Source organism: Cydia splendana, chromosome 2 (assembly GCF_910591565.1).
Source record: "Cydia splendana chromosome 2, ilCydSple1.2, whole genome shotgun sequence".
Taxonomy (NCBI): domain Eukaryota; kingdom Metazoa; phylum Arthropoda; class Insecta; order Lepidoptera; family Tortricidae; genus Cydia; species Cydia splendana.
In genome coordinates, this window is record NC_085961.1 from 5,895,721 (window position 1) to 5,915,372 (window position 19,652).

A 19,652-nucleotide genomic window follows, 5' to 3' on the forward strand; every position below is an offset into this window, starting at 1 on the left:
TTAATCAAAAACAATGTATGCTTTTTACATTCTAATTAAACTTTCTTCTACAATTCAAGGGAATTTTTAAACCCAAATGATTAATAAGAAAATAAAGTGGTAATTAATGTAGTGTAAAAGTACAAGTATAGACAGAAGCAATATATATCCAGGTGCCAATTAACCAGGTTTCACTGTACATTGCAGCATTGCACAATAGTATTGTTTTTCATGTAGGAAGTGTAAATAAATATATGTACCTACCTATGTAACTTGAATGTAAGTACCTATAATTTACACATACAATTACACCTAACGCATGCCAACAAGATAATTTATAGGCATATAAAAGCACTTACGTTGACTTATACATTTTCATTTTTCATGACTTTAAGTGTACCTATTACGATTTTTATGAAGCATTACTTATGTTATGTTGGAGTTTAATGCCAATTTGCTATAATGTTGCACATATATCGGAACAGCTAAGTTGCTCAAAGATATCAAATATGCATTCTAACACCAACAATAGAGGCGTGTTCAGATATTTGCGAGCACACTGGCCGAATCAATATATCTGATGGCGATTATAGTATTTTTCACATAGCTTGAGTACCGTGACAGCTGTTATCGCAATACTTACAATTTTGCTTTTAAAGTTAAGTTTTAAGGTTATAAATTGTATGAAGCAGCTGTCACCGTACCCATACCCAAGCTACCTGAGGAATGTTATTCATTGTTTTGTAATATTATGTAATAAAGTCGGCAATGTCAGGAAATGTCATATAACCCTCCTATAACAGTGTCCGTAATGTCATGACATCGTTCGCGACACGAAAATCCTTAGTCATATCTCACTGATAGCCGGTCAAAACGCTACCTTCATTTTAAATGTTACCAGCAATTAATACTGACAGCTATAAGTATTTAATGATCTTAATCGCCCTTTAATATCATTATTTCAATACGTCGTATCTTCTGTAGGATTTTGTAGGAGTTACGACGTTTTGATGATGAGATGATAGCTCCTTGCCCTTTGCAAGTGGGTTAAGATTGTATTTACATACAATGGACGGCATATGGTTGTTAGATTCGTGTTTAGTACTGTTATAGGACAATTACAGCGTAACCTAGTTAACTTGGTTACAGTACGGTGCTCGAAAGAATATGAGCCATTCATTATGTTATCACTACCCCTGTACCCCTTATAAGTCAAAGTCCCCCGCCGCGTCTGTCTGTTTGTGTGTTTGTATGTTCGCGATAAACTCAAAAAGTACTGAATGGATTTTCATGTGGTTTTCACCTTTCAATAGAGTGATTCTTGAGAAAGGTTTAGGTGTATAATTTATTAACCCGTGCGAAGGCGGGGCGTGTCGGTAGTTCATAACAGAGCCGATTTTACAAGCTTTTATTTAATTGCCGTGTTAGTTAGTTAGTGTGGGTCAAAACTTGGAAGCTAAATTTGACCCAGTTCCCGGTTTCCGATTTAGCTGAAATTTAGCACATGTAAATTGGATGACAATGCAACGATAACATGAAGCTGATCTGATGATGGAGACAGGATGTGGCCATAGGAACTCTGAGATAAAACAATGGAAACTAATTATGTTTTGGGGTTGTAAGAATTGTCTCGATGAGTATTAGTTGCCGGTGGAAAGAAAAGTACAGTCAGTGACCAAAACTTGTACTAAAATAGTAGATTGTACAACAAGGGCATAAAGTGACCCATTGTTACCCGAGGCAATTTTTTGGTCTGAGCGAAGCGAAGACCAAAATTGTAGACGAGGGTAAAAATGGACATTTATGCCCTTGTTGTACACTCTGCTTTTCACTTCGATTGCGAGGAAAATATACAAAAAATCAAATATTTTAGGTTATTTTAACGTATTTATTCAAGACTAAAGAAAATTGTTCTTGGGCCGGTCGGAGGCGCGGGGCACGCCGATCGGGAGAGCGCCGGTCGGGGGCGCGCCGGCAGGGCTGGCAGTTTGTATGGCAGAATTTGGACTTTATTGCTAAGTCAATAAGGGTCGTAATAGATGATTTTACTTTATGCTCTAGAGCATAAAATGCGATTTTATGTCGTCTACGCACGACATAAAGGTGCACTTTTTGAGCATGAGAAGTGAAAATATATTTTTGCCAAAAACTCACCTATTTATTTTGTAGTCGTTTTTTTTTTCGTGAATCAAAAGCCAATCGAACTGTCATTTTAGGATTAGGGATATAAAAATAAGTCTTAAGTAATATTTCTAGGTGAGTTAAAACAGAGGTAGATTGAAACAACGAGACGTCTAAACTCTAAAAGTCTAAGATAAAAAACGATGTTTAGTCGCGTCTCACCGTCCGCTGGTCCCTAAATATGCGTCCTTGGCTCAAGACGTATAATTAATAATTATAAATAGGTACCGAAAAAATTACATTGTGTAAACTTACCTCTGTTTTAACTCACTTCGGTCTTCCTACCTGAAGCCCTGTAAATTTCATTCGATAACGTGACCAGCGTTTTCTCTATTTTTGTATGGGATTTTGAACAGCGTGCCAAGCGGGACGTTCTGGAAACTCAAATTCCCATACAAAATGACACTTAACGCAAACGCGTACGTCACGTCACGCCATCGAATGTACACTAGGGGTACTGGAAGTAGGTGTTTCGTATAAATAAACTATTCTAATCCAATGTTCTATTGTTACAGACATGCCGTCCTGACGTTTAGGAGCTGCGAGTGATACAGCAAACATACATACACGACATGTAAACAAGCGTCACAATGCTCCTAACCATCTGCAAATCATGCCAGTAGTAAGTACCTATTTATAATGAAATATATTTATTACTTCTATTTGTATAATTTATATAATAAACCGAAGGAGCCAGAAGTAGCTAAGCGTGCCAGGCGTTTAAAATGATCTGAATACAAGCTTGTTGCTAAAAACTAGAGATGCCCCGAATAGTGGTTTTGGCCGAATACCGAATATTCGGCTCGTCTCTCGGCCAAAGCGCCGAATATTCGTCATGACATGCGAACATTTTTAATCAGAATTATTATGAAAACTGTTCGCCAAGAAAGCACAACGTGTGCTAAGAAGGTATATTTTTCGTTGAATTAATGAATGTGGTTAGAGTCAATCAAATCAGATTTTTATCATGAGGATAAATAATCTAATGACGATAATATTATGTAATCTACAAAATGCTTAAAAAGGGGTCTTCGTATTTAACAACTTTCCACAAATACATTTTAAATATTAAATAAGTATACTACCTAGGGGCAGTTTGGCACCATTCGTACACGGGGAACCTACGTACAGTCACTACTACAGCGTACTAGGACAACCGTATCTGTGCGGCTTTGTGTGTGTGAGTAGGTGCCGGTAGCGACCTGTATCACACGAAGTTAGCCGTCAGTGCGGCCACCGCGAGCGACACGAGAGGACGTTATGTGTTTTCACGCACCCAAAGTAATTTATTTATCGATGTTCTCGGATGTTCCGTGCTTAAGTGAAGTGTCAAATTCCATAAGTTTATTATCCAACGGTAAGTAATTACTATCATATTCATAATAAAGTACACATTTTGCGTATTTATCTGCATGCTTTCTGTATAGGTAAAAATATTTTATTTTTGACCTTCGGGGAAGGTTCGTACGCCTACATCTGGGGCACGTTCATACGCGTACGAATGTACCCTCACTCGTAATCATGACTGTACGAATGTACCCCTAGTAACAAGTTTTTTTTTTTATTTCAGAAAATTTGCAAAAATGGTGCGGAATTATAAGAAAAAAAACACAAGATGTACAACAGTAAATGAAAATGATATGGTACAGGCAATAAAAGATGTTTTAGAAGGAAAATTGTCGTATAGAAAGGCAGCGGATAAACACAATGTTAAAGCTTCAACTTTGGAAAGTCGAGTAAAGAAAATAAAGAACAAAAGTGATGAGGTTGGCCCGAACCATACATATCAGTCTAAATTCACAAGTTACCAAGTTTTTTCTAACGATGAAGAGTCAGAGTTGATTGAATACATTGAAGAAAGTTCGAAAATGCATTTCGGGCTCACACTACTCCAAGTCAGAGCACTGGCATATCAGTATGCCAAAGCATTGAAACGAAAATATCCACCTAAATGGGATGAAACTGAATTGGCAGGTATTGACTGGATCCATGGGTTTCGAAAGAGAAATAATCGTTTAAGTTTAAGAAAACCGGAAAACACAAGTGCTGCCAGAGCTTTTGGTTTCAACAAAACAGTTGTAAATGAGTTTTTCGATAATTTGAAAACTGTATATGAAAGACACAGGTTTACTGCAGATCGTATATTTAATTTCGATGAGTCTGGTATATCGACTGTTTTAGATACTCCGAAAGTGTTAGCTGCAAAGACACAAAGGCAAGTCGGACAAATAGTCTCCGCAGAAAGAGGTGAGCTGGTTACATTTGGCGGCATTATCTCAGCGAGTGGAAACACCATTCCTCCACTGTTTGTGTTTCCTCGAGTACATTATAAAGACCACTTTATGGAAGGAGCTCCAGAAGGTAGTCTTGGGACTACAAATAGAACTGGTTGGATCAATTCTGAAATATTTGTAGAAGTATTGAAGCATATACAGAAACATACACTGAGTACAAAAGAAAATCCAATTCTATTATTGTGTGATAATCATGAAAGTCACATAAGTTTGGCAGCGATTAACTACGCACGAGACAATGGTATAATCTATCTGTCATTCCCACCACACACATCTCACAAGCTGCAACCCTTAGACGTTGCAGTGTTTGGGCCATTTAAGTCCAAAATAAAAACAGCTTTCAATGATTGGCACGTGACAAATCCAGGTAAAACGGTTACCATTTACAATATCCCAAAAATTGCCAAGCTAGCATACTTTGAGGCGTTCACTGCTAAGAATATCACGAGTGCATTTAGTTCGCCAGGGATATGGCCTTTCAACCAGTTGGCATTCAGCGACGAAGATTTTGCACCAATTAAGGTGTATACGTCTGGTAATAGCTCGATTACTGACCAACAGATGCAAGAACCGCAGGCCTCTAGTAACGAGTTACAACAAAATGTTCACACAGAAGCAGCTACTACACCTCAGACCCCCCCGCAAGTAACCTCTGAAACACCTGAACTTCAAGTAAGATCTACACCAGAAATTGAGGTCACTCAGAAAACTCCTCCTCGAGCACATGAAGTTCAATCTGTGGCTTCTGGGTCACAGGAAAATCCAAGTCCAATTACACCAGCAATAATTCGGCCTTATCCTACGGCTGAAAAAAAGAAAAAAGCGGTTAAGGGAAGACAACCAGGAAAATCTAGAATTTACACCGATACACCTGAAAAAAGTAGACTGGAAGACCTGCATAATGCAAAGCAATTAAAGAAAATAGAACAAGAAAGAAAAGCTCAAGCGAGAGAAATAAAACGCACTCTAAAACTTACCGCACAATCAAAGCCTAAAAAAGCGAAAAAGAAAAAAGAAGAAAGCAGTGATTCAGAGTCTGAAAAATCGGAAGTTAGTCTGCAGGAAAGTTCGACATCTGTATTAGATAGTTCTTCAAATGAAAATATAGGAGAAGATTATGATGCTGCTGTATTGCCTGAAACGATTAAGGATAATTGTTTTATATTGGTGAAATTTGCAAAAAAGAAGTCGATTGTCTATTACGTAGCAAAAGTCATCAACCATTATTCTGAAACGGAGTTAAAGGTCTCGTACTTGAGAAAAAAACCAGGATTGTCCTGGTCGTTTGTGTTTCCAAATATTGCAGACGAACACAGCGTGGACATTTCTGATGTCGCATTAATTCTTCCTGACCCGAAATCTCCAGGAGCCTCTACGGCCAGAACCTCGAGATTATACACATTTCCTATTGATATGACTCGATTTAATGTCCAGTAATTAGATAATAAGATTTCCTAGCATTTATATCTAATGCACCAAATAGCTAGATGCCTAATGCATACAAATAACTATTCCTAAGATTGATTTCTTGTTGACTGATTAGATTACCTAATGATAAATAATTAGTACTTAGGGTAGGTACCTACCCACACAATAATTATATAAAAATATTTGTACTAGATTACTAGATGCTTAATGCATCAAATAACTGAAGGTTCCTAAGATTGATCTCTTGTTGACTGATTATAATTACATTAAAAATGATAAATAATTAGTATAGTTTACACTGTGTTGTGTTTTTTCTCTACATGGTTTTTTACCTAGAAGAGGTATTTGTTTTTATTGATAGAAGATTTTGTCACTTAGTTAATTACAATATTAATGTTAAAATGGCAATTAAAATATTTTTGATATTTATTTTGCTGTTTTATTTAACATGTACTAAGCTACCCCGCACTGTCTGAATGTTCCCCGACCTATGTACGAACCTGCCCCTTTTGAGGGGTAGATTCGGGCATTTGACAACTTCTACTAAAATTGAATTTGCTCTTTTGTTGTAAAATTTACTCACTTCTAATTTTTTTAATAAGTAGCGAAAGGTATCTGCTATGTCATAATGGCCGAAGGAATAGTCTCCCTTTAAAACCAACATTTTTAAAAATCTTAATCTAAAAAGTGTACGAATGGTGCCAAACTGCCCCTATTTATAGATAATTTTTATTGTGTAGTTTTTCTTTTTAGGTTTGTGAAAGAGATATTCGGTAGTTGGCTTAATAGTAGGCAACACTAGCCGAATACCGAATATTCACAAAAGTGGCCGAATAGGCCGAATACCGAATAGTTGCCGAATATTCGTGGCATCTCTACTAAAAACTAAAAAAAAAATTAAAATAATTAAGTACCTAAGTATAGCAAATTGTACACTATTCACAGCCAAGACACTAACCGTGAATAATCTTCACAATTTCCCAGTTCAGTCACGCCATGATAAACCTGTAACTGTCACCTGTCAAGATAAGTCACGGTTTCATGAATCATGACTCAACTCGAAACGTACTATCGACGTACGACCACAAACGCACTTAAAGCATTTTTCTTCTGAGGCAACAGTTTGTCGTACAAATTTATATAAGAAGTTCATACAGTCGCTAACTACGCAAGGAGTAGCAATTTTTTGTGTCCTGCATGTGGAAATTATGCCATTTGATTCTAAACTCTCTTGCTAAGAACATTAAGTCTGTTTTAATTTGTGGATTTTTGATGAAATTGGACCTTAATGTTTCGCGACTTGTTGATAGGTGTTATTCACATATATTTGTAAGAGGAACAAAAGGTTGCATTACAAAGTTATATTTGCAGCTGAAAGGGGCGCTACTGTCATACAATTTCAATTAATATAGTATGTGGTTGTGTTGTTTCTGAGTTATCTGCCGGCAAACATAACTTTGTAGAGCTAGAGTTTGAAAAACAGTCTCGAAGTTGCTTCTCGGATGTGAGTCGGCGCGAACAGTTTAACTCTAAATTTTAAATTGTTTAGTAAAGTTTAATAATAAGTCAAAATCAGTGTATTTAATATTAATTCAATGTGAAAAACAGTGTTATTATGTTAGTTAAGTGATGTCATTATGCTTACTACAATTTTATTTCATGAACTAATACAAAACATACTGTGACTTCAAAATTGTTAACGTTTTAATCAAACCACATCATAAAAAAGTTTTCTAAGACATAAAAGTAATCGTGTGCAATGTGGTTCCTGGTTATTATACTGGCCATAATTCTTGGTGTCCTGTAAGTTCCATATTTTCTTTACCTAATCTAAAAATCTACATTAGTAGGTTCAGTAGTGGATTGTCAAGTTAGGAGTTGGTAGTATGTCTGTCTCCAAAGTTCCATACTTCAGGATTTCATCAACTCAATGCTCGTCAAGCTAGTTTGTAGCGTGCATCAAACTTTATTTGAAGACTGACTACGCCCTAAAAATATATTATGTACCTACTCTGATATTGTTTTCGAAATTTATCAAGTAATAGATAAACTCTATTGATTTCGTAAACACTTAACCCCTTATTCACAAAACATAGCAACATCTTACAAACCTCTGTTAAATTTTGTCTCTTTTTAATAAACATAAATGTCAAAAATACGGATAGGGATCATAGGGATAAAGGATGACTCACGTTAGACCGGACCATGTTCGGGCCGGAGCTTCCGGCGCTTACTTTTCTATGACATGACAGGTAATCACGTGATGCTTTCCATAGAAAACGATGCGCCGGAAGCTCCGGCCCGGACACGGCCCGGTCTAACGTGAGTCATCCTTAAACGATTATCAGCGGTTTGTTGGATTTGACAGACGTTTATGATAGCCATTATGCAACAATTCTAAAGATTAGTTTACCGAACAATCCCAGGCTCTTAGTGAGCCGTAACAAAACGCCGGGACAATGTTAGGAAGATGGTAAAGTGAAACAAAGTGAACATGGCCAAATTTAATAGATATTCGTTGTTTAGTACTATATAGTGTTCTTATTTCATACCCAGTTGCTTGTGCAAATAGTAAATTAATAATATACAGTTAATAGTACCTAACAAGCAGACATCGTAAATTTTATAGCTTTTTTGGTGCAGCTGAGTGGTGTTAACGGAATCGGTACAATTTCAACCCTAATGATTAATTAGCGTTAATTACGTTAATATTAACCTTAATTTACCATTCCAGTTGGAATTATCTATAGTAGGTATCAATTCCGTTAACACCATTCCGCTGCACCAAAAATGCTATAAAATTTACGATGTCTGCTAAGTTTCGAATCTAATCGATTTATATAATTGGCGCTGTCATAATCTGGCTCGTTATTAGCTAGGTATTCAATTGTTCAATGGTTTCCTTCAGCGGATTAGAATCGTAATTGTATAAATAAGTTAATAAAAATGGACATAATGATAATTAAAATGGAAATAAATTTAAAACGCACTTCTACGTTAATTATTACGAAAGTTAGTTGTTTTATTGCAAACTTGCTTTGCTAGTTATCCGACTTTAAGGGAAAACTTTCACCGACATCTGAGACATGCTAGAGTATACATATAAATATATTAAAAAAAAAAAACATACAATATAGCCCAAAATGTATTCTGCTTGAAAAACGATTTTAGGGGAAATCACCTACATATTTCTTGTAAGTATGTGAAAATAGTTAACATATCATAATTATTTTACAGCTGCCTGGAGACGATGTACTGGAAATGCTGCGAGGAAAAGTTCTGCTTTGACAAGAAAATCGCCGCTTACAAGTAATTTATTCACTTATGTTCAAATTTAATTGTTTGGTTGTGGGCGTCCAATTGACTTTTTTTTCCAACGTTCTTAATTAGGTATATTTTTTTTTACCGGTGCTGATCCGCTCTTAAGCACAAGACTCGTGTTGTGGAATATTTTTTTTTACTAGTTTCTAGTTAGTTTTCCTACGATGTTTTTCCTTCACCGAAAAGCTAGTGGTGAATACCAAAAAATTATATTCTGTACATAAGTTCTGAAAAAATCATTTAAAAAGTATAGTAGTAAAGCCAAAAAATTGTAGCCATAGAAATACAAAGTTACCAGTTTAAATGTCAGTAAAAGTTTAAAAACTTAGATATATTTTTTTTACCGACTTAAAAACTTCAAAAGGAGGAGTTTTGAATTCGGTTGTATGTATTTTTATGTTTGTTACCTCAGAACTCATGAGATTTTTTATGTAGTAGTAGTTTAGAGAAGTCTTTTTTATTAATTAAATATTATTAAAAACTATAAATTATCTCATAACTTGACCTTACGTTAGACAATTGATTGTCAACAGGAACTCTAATGGTTGTTATAACGACTATTTATCTAATAGTAATTACAACTATCATCGTTCAATTAGCGTACCTGGTGCTAATAGTACGACAATATTTCTCAATCATTCTTATTATACACATTCTGCATAGGTAGCATATTAATGTTAAATGTAATGTCTGTAATCATAATCAAGTAATCACGTGCATTGATGACATACCAGATATTAACAGAAAGTCAGTGCGAATTTCTTGAGATACATCATGGTTGATGAAAATGGTTGATCACACACAATCTAAAGAGCCTGAGTACCTACTAATTTAGTACCTACCTGTAGTCTAAAGAATGTATGTTTTCTCTTAAGGCGACTGATTACTTTAACAACCTTTCCAAAAACATTCAAAGGTGTATGTGTAGTCCCCAACGCCCATTGGGCCATCGCGGGGCCTCTAGCACATGACAGGAGGCCTGTACCTATTTTTATTTTATACTTTTGAATTCCAGACTAGACGATGATCGTCCGAATGCATACTCGAACTGCTACGCCAACATGGGCGCGAGCCTGGACAGCGTAGTCACAGAGCAGCCCATCAACAACAACCACCTGCAGCAGAGAGACATCATCGGACGGCAGCTCAACGAGCTGCCTATACATGCTGACAAACTGTATGAGGTAACTGTGGCTTTGATTAGTGTTTATTGCCGTTTATTTGCCACTAAACGCAAGTACGAGTAGCAAATGTATGAACTCGCAGTGTTTATTCATTTCAAGCCCCAATGTGAAAACCAGCCACACTCACCCGTATGCCACATTTAGGTATCCGTATTGACCTTACGCCTTATTGTTCTATGGAAGCAAATATTTTGAACTTAATAGAGAGCTATTGTCATTTCATTTTAGTTTTTTTTTGTCAACACCGCAAACAAGATTACCTCTAGTTGAAATACAATCAATCGGATCTAAATGTCAAGGCAAGCAATAACAACAATTCTAATATTGTTCCTTACTCTTTTCAGGTATTCTCCAAATCGATGATATTTAGAGACGACCACGAATTAAAGTCCAAAGGCAGCAACGACTCTCTCGACGAACTTGAAACTAAATCAGAACCAGACTACTTAGACAGACCAAACAGAACCAAAGTATATTTCGAAGATGAAGTAGATTCGCCAGTCACCGATTTTGAAATTATGTTCAAAGATGAACTTCTAGCAGGTCACGACATGTTCAAAATTGAGGAAGAAGAAGAAAGTGACAGTAAAAGCCAAGATACTGAAGAGGGCCTAGTTATGAACGTAGAAGTAAAGAAACAAGATGTAATAAAACCTACTACAGTGACAGTCAAAGATGAATCCAAGATAACGACTCAGAGTTCCATTTATAAGTACGATCCCGTGTCAGTTGTGGCCTTACCATCTACACTGTCTTTACCAAGAGTTGAAAGCGTTAAGGGAATCCTAAGATTAAAAGGTGAAAGTATACCTAGAAGTTTCAGTGCCAGGGCTTTGGAAAGATTAGACAGTGGCAGTAAATTAGCAAAACCAACTCTTAACAGAGTAGAGAGCTTAAAAAATATAGACCCTATAAAAATTAACAAAGTATTATCACGAGTGCCACACAGAAGTGCATCTTTCTTAAATATACCAGAACATTTAATACCAGAAAAGCCACCGTTGACGAAGAGTAATTCTACTATAGGTGTGACGTCTTTAGACCAAGAAGTTAAACTAGGAAGGTTGCCGGACACTCCAATAATAAGGAGTAATAATCTGCCGAGATTCTTCGCCGATAGTCCTTCACTTCCAGAATATAAGGGCGATACTAGCTTGCAAAGCATTAAACAGAAATCTGCACTGATGCTGCAAGAGGATTATAGTATGCCAAGGTACTACGGTTCAGCAACACCAATGGAAATAGCGCCAGTCCATGAAAGCAAGTCTATGCCTGATTTGAGGAACCCCACGTCGACTGGTAAAGTTAGTAAAAGGTTAGTGAAATTAAGGAGCAGGTTGAAACCTCTAGTTATCAGAAAGAATTCGGATGAGAAGTTATAGTTACAAATAATTTGAGAAGAGCTACTTCTTTCATACTTCGCTTTTTAATTTATTCTTGGAAGTTGTTAAATTTGTAATGTTATGAAGTTTAGTGTTGATATAATATAATTGATGTTCAACTAGAAGAACGAACATAAGGATCAATTAGTCTAGAGTAGTCTAGACAATAATATAATATACTGTAACCAAATTGTGATGAATGAGAATGATTGTGATTTCTAAAGTAGGATAGTATTAATTTTAATTTATGATGATAGGATTGGTGGACATTGTCAATAATTTGTGCAATTTTATTATTTCTTTATGTAGGTATTGAAAACACATTTCCCGATTGTTTGCTAAACAAAATATGGAACTGAGTAAAATTTTAAATGTTTAACTATAGTTTCTATTTTATAAGTACGTACTTAAAGTTACTAGTTTTTGTCACAAATAAATTTCATATTTTATTGAAAAATATTTAAAAAGGACGTTAGTATTATTAGGATTAGCTTGATCAGTATTTATTGCTCAAAACATAAGTACCTTGATGAATTTAAGTGAAATACTTAATTTGGTAATAACAACAAATTATTTTCTTGTAGGTGATCCATTTTATTTTATTATCATTTATCTACTTTAATATTTGGCGCCGAGATTATTCGAACAGCGTATATATTTACTTTTTTAAAATAATTTAAATATCAAAACAATGGAAGAATTTTGGAAGTTTTTTTTAGTTATTACTATTTTTTATGAATATTATTATGTAAATTACAAATAAATAAGTTCTTAAATAAATAACTGTACGTAATGTTCATGCTCCATATAACTTAATCGACATTTTAATTTGTAGTACCTGCATTAGGACATTCGACAAGTAAATGTTATTTTTCTAGTCATTTCATCACTTAGCTAAAATACAATAATATAGACATGTTCTATTATAAGTAGATTAATAAGATCTGCCGCACATGTGTACTTTGTCTCAATATTGCCTACGGATTATACTACGAATGGAGTAAAATATAAAAAAATACGTTTGGTTTAATTTATAAATTCATAGCTTTCCCTGCATTGCCCCAGTATTTAATTTCTTTACAATGTTGTAACAATTTTTGCACTAACTGAACCTATGAAAAGTAATGGACCGATGCGTGATTATTATAAATTGGACATAAAATAGGTTGGAAGAAAATAACGATGAAAAAAGCGCACAATTTATTACATAATCACTATTAAATACAATTTCCAGTGTACATTATTTAGGTATATATTTAAAAGTCCAACGGTATAATTGTAAGAAATACATTAATAAATTTTAAAATTACAGCCACTAAAATGACTGGGAAAAGTGAAACATCTAATAATAAATGTATTGTTCTTTTTGATCTAATAATCTATACTATATTTTATTTAACTTAAACTAGTATGAACAAGGCGTCGTTATATAATTTACTTGAAGGATAAGAAACATCTACGATGAAATTTTAAGGTTCTACTTACAAAGGCTTAAATCTAAATCCCGAATGGCAGATACAGGTATATAGCCAGACTCCTAATATACCTAAACCTACGCCATTCGCCTGGTTAGGATTGCTTAGAACAATATGACTAAGAATGAAATATTTTAAAATTGTATCACAAACAGCTAAATTCATAAATTATCGCCTTGTACTAATATTGCAAAATCTTTACAATTCAGGTGTTGACTGACTTTACTTTTGTTAGAAATTTTTAAATACAGGGTGATTTTGTTATATCTGACCAAACTCTGAGGGGTGAATATGTAGGTCGTACTGAACAACTTCTACTATGGAGCCAACCCCGAAATAGAGAAAAAAATCAGGTGTTCTATAAAAAACATTGACTCTGATTCACCGAAATGTATGAGACAGCAGATTTTTTGAGTTTGGTCAGAGCATAGACAAAATCTTTGGTTAGAACTCAAGAGAATAACAAAATCAACCTGTAGAATTAAAGAGAACGCCTGCTTGAATATAATAGCAAAAGTTATTTCTGTCTACCTTGAGACTAGGTAATAAGGCGCTGCAGTAGTTAGTCTCATTCTACCTTACTACATAAAATTTATAACATTGAAAAAAAAAATAGTCCTATTGACTGATGTTGATTGGTTACAAACCATTAGGTATTTAGAAACAACGGATGCAATTCGTAAAATTAATTTACTTAACTCAAAATGTACACAAAAATGTGTCTTAAGGAGTGCCATTTAGGGATTTACGTTATTCCTAACTATTTTCAAACGATATCACATCACAAGTATATAGTTTTTACAGAAGCTCTATAGAGGCCATTTGTAATTTTTCTACTAGAATTTGGTAATATAATAATTAAAATTGTAATCACAGTGAATACAGAAAAGTAGGCTGTTTTCATAAAGGTTTACTTTACATTGTCATATAGTAGAGTGGTCTAAAGCTAACTTTGCACCTTTGCAACTTTTACATTTGAATAGAACAAAGTGCAGGAGATTCATTATAAACGTCATATTATCATAGAAATTTAACATTAATGATGACATTTCACATTTCTTCATTATAAATGCCATGCAGAGATTGCAGAGTTAGCTTGGTCCGAATTTTTTTTTTTATGGAAGTGAATACACACTTTAGTTTAAATTCGATCATACAAATAGTTATATACTTACCTATATTTTACATAATAATACTTTACTAAAAAGTTTATAAGTAACTCATAAAAAATGATTAAAATTTGGCCACCTGTTTTTTCTGCGACCGAACGTCGATGAAAACGCTCTATGATTTTATTTTCACTGTAATGAACTATAACATAACGATATCTCGTACCCGTCTTAGAACAAATCCGTACACGGCGGGAAGAAGTTGATAACTCGAGATATTCTTTTGAAGAAATTTGAATATAATTAAATAAGGTTAGAATTACATCATTTTTTTCCCGCCGTGTACGGAAATATGTTAGGTAAAAAATTTAGGGAAATTAGGTGGGATAAAGTGAAACACCTTTTATTCATCCCGTTAGTTAAAAGACTGTTGATGAAGAAACATCGATGGTAGTTTTTATTTCAGCCCTCTAAAAAACTTCAACACTATATTTTCTATACAAAATAACTAAGTTAAAGTGATCATAATTAATCTATGATGGGCATGTACTATGATTTTATATATATCTATATATATAATTTAATTCTACAATTATAGGAAACTTTTGTACACTTTACAATGATTTAGAATTATGCTACGCAATATTTACAGTTTTTTCAACTGGTTATTATATATTAAGAGTAAAATCCGACCTTACGTGACCATCACCGGAGTGTGCCTCGAATAACGGTTTCAAACTCTATTAAAAATAAAATAACAATGCCAAAATAGGAATAATAATCTTATGATGCTTATAAGTGCATAACACTCGCCTATATTTAAGGATATTTTGTAAATCAATATGTGTTCAAAACAAGCAAATATCCGTAGTGGAAATTATCAAACAGCACGACAAAATGCAACGACAATGTAATAGTAACGTAGGTATGAAGTTGCGTCCCTCCAAAATAAATATTTACCTAATATAAGGCTAGTAGTGAAAGTAATTATATAGCATAAAAAAATAATATTCGACGAGTCTAAGTACAACTAGAAGTACCAGAGTCCCGTTTTAATTAAAGCCTTATAAACCCAGATTTCTTCGATGACGGTCTTGGCAAGGCTTAGCGATTACCACGCGATGGCTAAAAATGGTGATCAGAATATACATAATAGTCAGTTGGCACAGTTTCTACAAAAAAAAATTAGGTACATCGTATTAGATAAAAAATCGACTACACTAGAATTTGAAAGGGTGTTAGATGTAATCGATTAATAAGGATTAATTATAATTATTGATGTAACTTATAAAATGCAGTATTCATGTTACACATAAGTAATTGAGACATACCTACATATAGTGTTGGAGGATAACTTACCTACATATATGTAAGTAGTTATAGTTCGTCTAGTTATTACCAGAGATCGTAAATTTTATAACATTTTTGGTGCAGCGGAGTGGTAATTAACGCTAATTAAGGGTTGAAATTTTTTATACCAATTCCGTGAACACCACTCCGCTGCACCAAACATGCTATAAAATTCACGATGTATGGTAATTACAGGAGTAATACTAGTTAGCTTATCAAAGACATCAGCTAAAAAGATTTACATTTATGTACTTTTTACAAAAACCAAGATCTTACAATAAAAAAATATTTCAATTTTTTTTTTCGCGGTTTTGCATACTATGTATATTGTTATTTATAAATAGCTATATTTTATATTTTTCTAGCAATGAATAATTGCTCTATAGCTTAGTATGAAAAGGCGTATCCTTTTCTACATAGGTGTGGACTAGAGGTTTCGTACTTTGAATATTTTACAAGCTAACATATTTTTCAATTAAATTATTGATTCTTGTAATCGTAGATGGGTATTTTTAATGCTACTATGTATTTTAATTTTTAGTTTATAAATTTTAGATAAAATAAATGTTCAGTTATACCACAATGAAACTAAATTATGTTTAAATAAATGTTCATTAAATTGTGTCCCATCTATGATTAAAAGAACCATAAATCTTAAAGGTTGATAACAAAATCTAAATATTAATACTGAAATGACGCAGCTACAACCAAGGGTCATTTCGGCCTGACTTAGAATTAAACTATGATTAACTCAGATCGCAAAATTGTACCTACTCAAAATACTGATTCTCTAATATACCTACAAAAAATATGTTAAATGATACAAAGACACAACTATAAAAACTGCATAAATGGTATTAATTACCGCTTACAGTAGGTTTTTTTTTATTTCTGTTGATAATAAAGTCCCACTTTAGTCATATGGTTTTAAACTTCTTTTTTATATTGATTCGTTCAAAATTTGGTAAGTAGTTATCAGACATCGTAAATCTTATACTTAGCATTTTTGGTGCAGCAGAGTGGTGTTAACGGAATTGGTATAGATAATTCCAACTGAAATGGTAAATTAAGGTAAACAATTTCAACCCTAATTAATCATTAGGGTTGAAATTGTTTATACCAATTCCGTTAACACCACTCCGCTGCACCGAAAATGCTATAACATTTACGATGTCTGGTAGTAATGAACTAATTATTGTAAATGCTGCTAATAGTTTTTTTTTATTCAATGGGGTTTGATTAAAGCAAGTTATTTAGAACTAGTTGAAAACTAGAACAGGTCCGTAACACAAATCGAGTAAGAATTCACAATAGTTAAGTGTGAGATTAATATCAGTTTAGTTTTAAATCTGTGTGGGTTGTTGCATTTTCACTTACCTATCAGTTATGTATGAAGGCCTGAATTAAGTCAAAAATTAGTAAAAAAAAGTCTAAATCAGCAATTACGTCTTGAGGAATCGGTATTTATGAGTGTTTCATAGTCAAAACCTATTGAAAGAAATAATCCTTTAGTTTAACTCAATGAAAGCTAAAAGCTAAAATGAATCGGTCAATTGATAAGATATTTTTTTAACCTTTCAATTTACTCCTATGCTTTTGGTGCCAGCATATCATTCGGTAATAATAGTAAATGAAATCGACAATGAATGATTTTTTTTTATTGTTTTGCGAATAGTATTCGACTGAAGAAATGCTAAATGGATAAAAAATAATTCTTTACCTTTCAATAAGTTTCAAACTATTCACATAAAGGCCTTTACAATATAATAACAACAGCGTATTGTCAATCCACTTTTGAAGTTACACGCAAGACAACCACTCAGTATTTCATCTTTGCTTTTTCTATTATTAAAATGTAACGAGCTGAAGGATTGCCAAAATTGAATAATGTGTCCTAATATAACATTTTAGCGACATTTTGTAACTGTAGGTACCTAAACATTATTAATAAGCGCCACTTGCACCATCCCACTAACCCGGGGTTAACCGGTTAAACCATTAACCCAGTGTCTAATTGTACTGGTAACCATGGTAACTTCAGGTTTAACCGGTTAACCCCAGGGTTAGTGGGTTAGTGCAAGTGCGCTAAGTAGATAACTTATAATAAAAAATAAATACTTAAAGTAAAAGATCGTATAACAAACCAATTTTGTCAGTAGAAAAATGCGGCATATTTTAAAGATGGTTCGCTGTCCCATACAAAATGAATTTCGTGCCATTTTCTACTCAAAAATTCGTTTTGACTATAAAAGTGACTTTAGTACAATTAAGATTATGCCAACCAATGTTCTTCGCCAGTTTTGGCAATCCTAAAACCTATACGCAACAGTACTATTACGATATTGCCTTTTCTGTACCATTCACATAACTTTACTGTAGTATGTACTTTTAGATATTTAGATGAATTATAACAGTGCAACTACTACTATACCTAGATACGGAAAATCGTATGATATCAGCCCAATAATCCAGTCGCGAAGTTTCATTATAGTTCGTTCGCGTTAAGAATACAGTAAAATCATCATTATCCGGCGGCCTAATAGCCACGCCAGTAACCAACCAAATTGTTCCTAATTAGAAAATCAAGTTCATAGTGACCAGTTGAAGGCATACTTTCTAATTAGGAACGATTTGATTGGTTACGAGCATCCCTAGGCCGGCGGACAATGATGTTTATAAGAACTGCATTCTTAACCCAAACGAACTATAGTCCACATCGTTTAAATGCCTAAAAGTACAAACTAGATGGCGGTAACCGCGCCGTCAACCTATTATCTAACAATCTTGAACCTCTTGACTTTGATCTGGGCCTTGTTGGAGCAGAGCTTCAGCGCCGTGGCCGCCGCCACGTAGTCGCCTTTGGACACATCCTTGCCATCCACGGAGACGAGGAAATCACCTTTCTGGAGACGGCCGTCGAGGTCCGCGGGGGAGCCGGGTAGCTGCAACAAAAGTTCGAAGTTGTGTGATGATGGAAGCAGAAGTTTCAGTGTCTTAACACATTTCATCCTGTAGAACCTTGCCAATTCCAGTAACAAGTAACATAAGACTACCTATACGTACCTATACCTATACGCATACATATACACAAAATAAATAGAGTCTGTGCAGAAAGAGAAGAGTCGTGGAATGTATGGGGCCCAATACATTCCACGACTCTTCCCTTTCCGAACAGACTTTAGGAGTAAAGAACACATTTTTTAAAGATTTTTGTTAGAGTTCTTAATTTACTTGTTTTAAGAAGAGTCTTACCAAATCCCCGAGGTAAACGCCCGTGCCCTCCACCGGTGCGATGCAAGTCAGGCCGAGGGTCTTGCCTGCTTTGCGCGACAGTTCCACCTCCACTTCTGTGTAGGGGATGGGGTCTGGACGGAATACTGTCAGCTTCATCTGAAATAAATTAAACGAAACTTTAATATAAGTACTTCACACAACTTAATAAACTAGACGTTTCGCTGGTTTTTGCACCACGTCGAGAAAACATGGAATCTATGATTATTTAGTACCTATTTGATAGGAAATAAGAAAGGATAACACGACACGATTGTCAAAAACAAACGCCTGACTTTATTTATTTATTTATTTTTATTTGAAAGGAAATAAATCAACACTTCAACAGAGAACAAATAACGAAGAGAACAAACTATTGTGCAGTTCTGATATTCATAACCCATGGGCTGAAAACAAAGGCAAACAAAGATGATATCTTTGACCTTACATTTTCACGTACCTTACTACTTCTTATTTCTAAGCTGAATGTACCTACAACTACATCAGAGGCCCGTTCCTCAAAAGCTTGTAACTTGTAATACAAGTGGAAGTCCCTTTCTAACAACAGCTGTCAAAAAGTATCATCCGCTTGTATTACAAGTTACAAGCTTTTGAGAAACGGGCCCCTGGAACAGCACTATTTTTACCACATACTTCATTCTTCTTCATGTGTTTTATA

General features: G+C 34.4%; 2 protein-coding genes across 3 annotated transcripts in view; one reads left to right on the forward strand and one right to left on the reverse strand.

The window, feature by feature from the left end:
- Positions 1–2,669: 2,669 nt before the first annotated feature.
- On the forward strand, positions 2,670–12,580 carry LOC134802516 (uncharacterized). 2 transcript variants are annotated; one of them, XM_063775197.1, is made up of 4 exons: positions 2,670–2,782; positions 9,120–9,191; positions 10,219–10,387; positions 10,732–12,580. In XM_063775197.1, exons 1-4 carry the CDS (start codon positions 2,751–2,753, stop codon positions 11,767–11,769), a joined length of 1,311 nt encoding a protein of 436 aa, XP_063631267.1. In that variant the 5' UTR covers positions 2,670–2,750; the 3' UTR covers positions 11,770–12,580. The 2 variants fall into 2 exon arrangements, with proteins under 2 accessions (XP_063631267.1, XP_063631266.1); XM_063775196.1 differs by lacking the exon at positions 2,670–2,782 and adding an exon at positions 7,568–7,685.
- A 4,335-nt stretch (positions 12,581–16,915) lies between these two features.
- The window catches only part of LOC134802265 (uncharacterized), a 185,568-nt gene continuing 182,831 nt past the window's right edge, over positions 16,916–19,652 (reverse strand). Inside the window, exons 36-38 of the mRNA XM_063774851.1 lie at positions 18,956–19,093; positions 17,802–18,645; positions 16,916–17,660 (exon numbers count right to left, since the gene is read on the reverse strand). Of these exons, the coding sequence (XP_063630921.1) occupies positions 18,475–18,645; positions 18,956–19,093 (309 nt within the window). The 3' untranslated portion in view covers positions 16,916–17,660; positions 17,802–18,474. The remainder of the gene's footprint in view (positions 17,661–17,801; positions 18,646–18,955; positions 19,094–19,652) is intronic.